General features: G+C 48.9%; 1 protein-coding gene across 1 annotated transcript; it reads right to left on the minus strand.

The window, feature by feature from the left end:
* Positions 1–409: 409 nt before the first annotated feature.
* GNI_167480 (peptidase m60-like family protein) lies at positions 410–3,269 on the minus strand (the record flags this gene model as incomplete). The annotated part of the gene is made up of 2 exons (XM_011134917.1): positions 410–3,169; positions 3,207–3,269. 2 exons carry the CDS (start codon positions 3,267–3,269, stop codon positions 410–412), a joined length of 2,823 nt encoding a protein of 940 aa, XP_011133219.1.
* Between the last annotated feature and the right edge of the window lie 658 nt (positions 3,270–3,927).

Raw genomic sequence — 3,927 nt, forward strand, 5'->3', positions numbered from 1 at the left:
GTTGTGGGGTGGTTCCGGGGTTTTTAAAAAAGTCAAATTAAAAATAGGGCCGCGGGACGTAACGGGTGTAGGGGGCCGTAACATCAACCAACCGTAGATCAGTGGTGTTCTTCACAACCATGGGCCAGTCACATGCTCTCCTAGTCCGGCTGCTAACTATGGGCCAGTCACATGCCCCCTCCTATACGGAGGCATCCCGACTAGGACAGACAGTAAGGGGATAAATGAAATTCAAACGAACCGTCGGTCCGACTGCGTACGATCAGCGATAGGTACCGGCGATAAGCGTGGGTGTGTTCGTCATACCAAACACTCATGAATACCAAAAAAACTAAGACGAAATTCTAGCTTTCATTTAGAACCAAATCAACAACATTTCCAGTCCATTTCGGGTACGAGTCCAGCTCTTTCAGATACTAAGGCGGAACGGTACATTAGTGGAGGGATGGACTTTGGTGTGTTGCGATACATTATTATTAACTGGCCAACGCCACTGCTGATAGTACGGTCTAAGATCCTGGTTAACGGCCATGCTAGTTTGCTTGATCCATTCGTTGATCTTGTCGTCGTTCGACGCCGGCTTTACCGAGTCACTCTTGTAGGCTTGGAAAACTTGTCTTACAATATCCCAGTTACCAATACTCTCCGCAAATACTCCAAATGCCCCAAGAGCTACTCCAACATCATTAAGGTAGTCACTGTATGTCCCCGATGACTTTCTGAGAAATTTGACCATGTCATTTTTGTGATCTTTCCACCAGGGAACGTCATACACTTTGAAACCATTCATAAGGCGACAGTTGTAGAGAGAAAAGATATTTACAGTAACCTCTGTCATGCCCTGCCATGTCCATTTGCCGACTTGCCTATTGTGGCCGAACTCGTGATATACGCCCCACATGGGTTCCTTTCTCAACCTCGGTAAATCCAGTAATCGTGGTAACCTTTTCCCGGTCGGTGGTGTCACGATGTCTGTAAAGCACATCACAGGATAACCACTATGCATGTATCCGGCAGAAATCTGCTTGTCGCAAGCCAGACGCTCTGGCTGGTATTCAAAGTCGGTCAGTGTGTCCGCAAGAGATAATTCATTGAACACTACTGTATCCCAAAAGTCCATTAATTGATGCAGCTCGGTCTGTGACAGTCTCTGAGCCATGGCGGTCGGAACCGTAAATGCAACATATCGGCCTTCCAAATCCGTCCAGGGGGCGTCTACAAAAGATGCGGTTCTCTGTTCCCAAGTCGCAGACCAGAACGGATAGGAGTCAGTATTTTGATGAAACACCCCATACAGTGGATCGCTAGTATCCTGGGCCCTTCTTTCCTTCATGTGGCAGTAAAATGGAATGGGGACCCCACCGATCGCATTGAAGGTTATGGCCGTCAGGGGCGATTTCCCAGCCCCACCATCGATTGTGAGATAAACAATCCCGCCATAAACCGAAGCCACTTGAACGCGGTTACCAACTGTAGCTGGCTTGATCATAGGACCGTCATCCGTCGGCTGCACCAATCGGGGACTCCAAGATCGTGAGTTTACGATCCTCGGATGCCGCTCCAATTTGTAATTGTCCTGAACCAGCTGTAGGCGATCCGTGTGGGCACCGATTTGTACTGTTAGTTGGAGATCAGGAAACTGCTTTAAGGATTGGTCAGAAATGGTGATCGTGAGAGGTTCGCCAGGTGCGGCATAAAGCCCGGTACATTGCCATCGTCGACGATTGCTCAGAATCGAAAATATCATACCTTGGTTACGTTGTCCTGTGCCTACTGACCCGGGGAAAGTCTCAACAGTAGGCACTATAGTATCCAACTGCTGTGGAGATCGAGTTTCAGCAGCTCGACGTAGCCATGCAATGTATAGCATACCCGCAGCAGTTGATTGTGGGATGGTCTTTGCATTCTTGCCCAAGACCACCGGAAATGAGAGGGAATGTCGACCGATATTTACTGCTACACTCTCGATTCTTTGAGAAAGAGACTTGAACTCCTCGTCGTTGTCCGGCAGGTACGCTCGGGTCGGACTTGTCTTGGGCATGAACACCGAAGCGGGGAAATTGAGGTATGAATTCAGTAGCTGCCTCAAACCCGTAATATTAACGTTAGTTGTAGTGGCTATGTCCTCGACTGATTTTGTCATGACCTCTAGCTTGTTCGGAAGGGTCGAATTCCCGATGCTCCATTCGACCGAGGTTTTATCTCCCCCTTCCCAGGCCGTTGCGTACTCACTTGTGAATCCAATACCGAATCGATCCGTAACCGCCCCAAAGACACTTTCGTTTGCAACGCTCTTATTGGCAAGGGACTCCCAGCCCCACGGGCAAAGTCCAACAACCAGACCTCCTCCTTGATGCAAATAATACAATATATCTTCGGCCCTCGGGTCCATGGTCATGGACGTGGCATCAATGATTTCATTTTTCCAGTTCCCATTAGTCCAGAGTATGACATCAGGCCTTGACTCAATTGCTTTGCTTACATCACTTAAGGTGCTACCTCCCACGACGATTCCTGGCTTCACTAAGCCTGGTGCGATAGAATCAACCGCTTTCATGACAGAATCAAACTTGCCCTTGGTGTATCCAATCGCACCAACTATTATTTGCTGCTGACAGTTTCTTGTACCAGAAAAGGGGTAAGAGAACAAATCGTTTCTACGCTCACAGACGTTTGAACAAGCACGGGCGCCTTCCGATATGAGATCACATTCCGAGCTGCTGGACCAGACGATAGCGTTAACAAGCAACCTGTTCAGTCGCTTTATATTCTCGTCGCCACTCACCGATGGATTTAGCATGTATCCATTGTGGCCAAGGACAACTGCTCTCCCATTGCCATACAATGCACCCGCTTCGAAACATTCACCCTCCTTCGTAAGACCAACACAGAACGAATTATTCCCGGAGTCATTGATAATACCAGGCGTCCCCGACTTTGGAATCCATTGCAAACCAAACAATAATGCCTTTGAAAAATTCATTTTGAGATCTTCACGATCACGTAGATTACAGTAACTCAATGGACGTTCCGCTGTCTCTACTCGTTCCGCCGTCTCTACTCGTTCCGCCGTCTCTACTCGTTCCGCCGTCTCTACTTTTGCTTGTTGTGGTCTCGGTGGTACTTGCGAAAAGGCCGTTTGTTTGCTGCCTGTGATTTCTTCAAACTTCTGGGAGAAAGTGAATTCAAAAGAAACAACAGCCTACCTTATGGACTTTGCCCAAAACAGCACTCTCATGCAATTTGCCTTTTAGCTTCCACTCAACCATCTAGTCAAAAAATACTGGGAGACAAGGAGAGATATATATCTTCCGCCGTCGCGATCGTTCTGAAATCGAAAAAACCAGATACACTCTTGATCATGAATTACGACCAGCCCAGTGGCAGCGAGGCTGGGGATGCAAGCGATTTTGTCGTGTCGAACTATGTGGAAGAATCTCCGGAAGTGGATGAGCTCGCCCCACCGACTGTTGGAAGCTTGCCTTGTGACATTCGCGTGCGAAGCCCGAAAAATGAAACGCAAATAACGGCATACAAATCTACTGTGTCTCATTCACCAATACCATGTGGAGTGCCATTTGTACGTCGCCGACCCTTACTGAAAGCCCGTGGAAGTACCCGCGATACCAGCGAAGCCGATAACACGAGTGAAGCGGGTGATGCGAGCGAGGTGGGGGCGAGCGAGATAGGGGCGAGCGAAGTAGAGGCGAGCGAGGTAGGGGCGAACGAGGTAGGGGCGAACGAGATAGAGGCGAACGAGATAGAGGCGAACGAGATAGAGGCGAACGAGATAGAGGCGAACGAGATAGAGGCGAACGAGATAGAGGCGAACGAGATAGAGGCGAACGAGATAGAGGCGAACGAGATAGAGGCGAACGAGATAGAGGCGAACGAGATAGAGGCGAACGAGATAGAGGCGAACGAGAT

Source organism: Gregarina niphandrodes, assembly GCF_000223845.1.
Source record: "Gregarina niphandrodes unplaced genomic scaffold scaffold00055, whole genome shotgun sequence".
NCBI classification, from domain to species: domain Eukaryota; phylum Apicomplexa; class Conoidasida; order Eugregarinorida; family Gregarinidae; genus Gregarina; species Gregarina niphandrodes.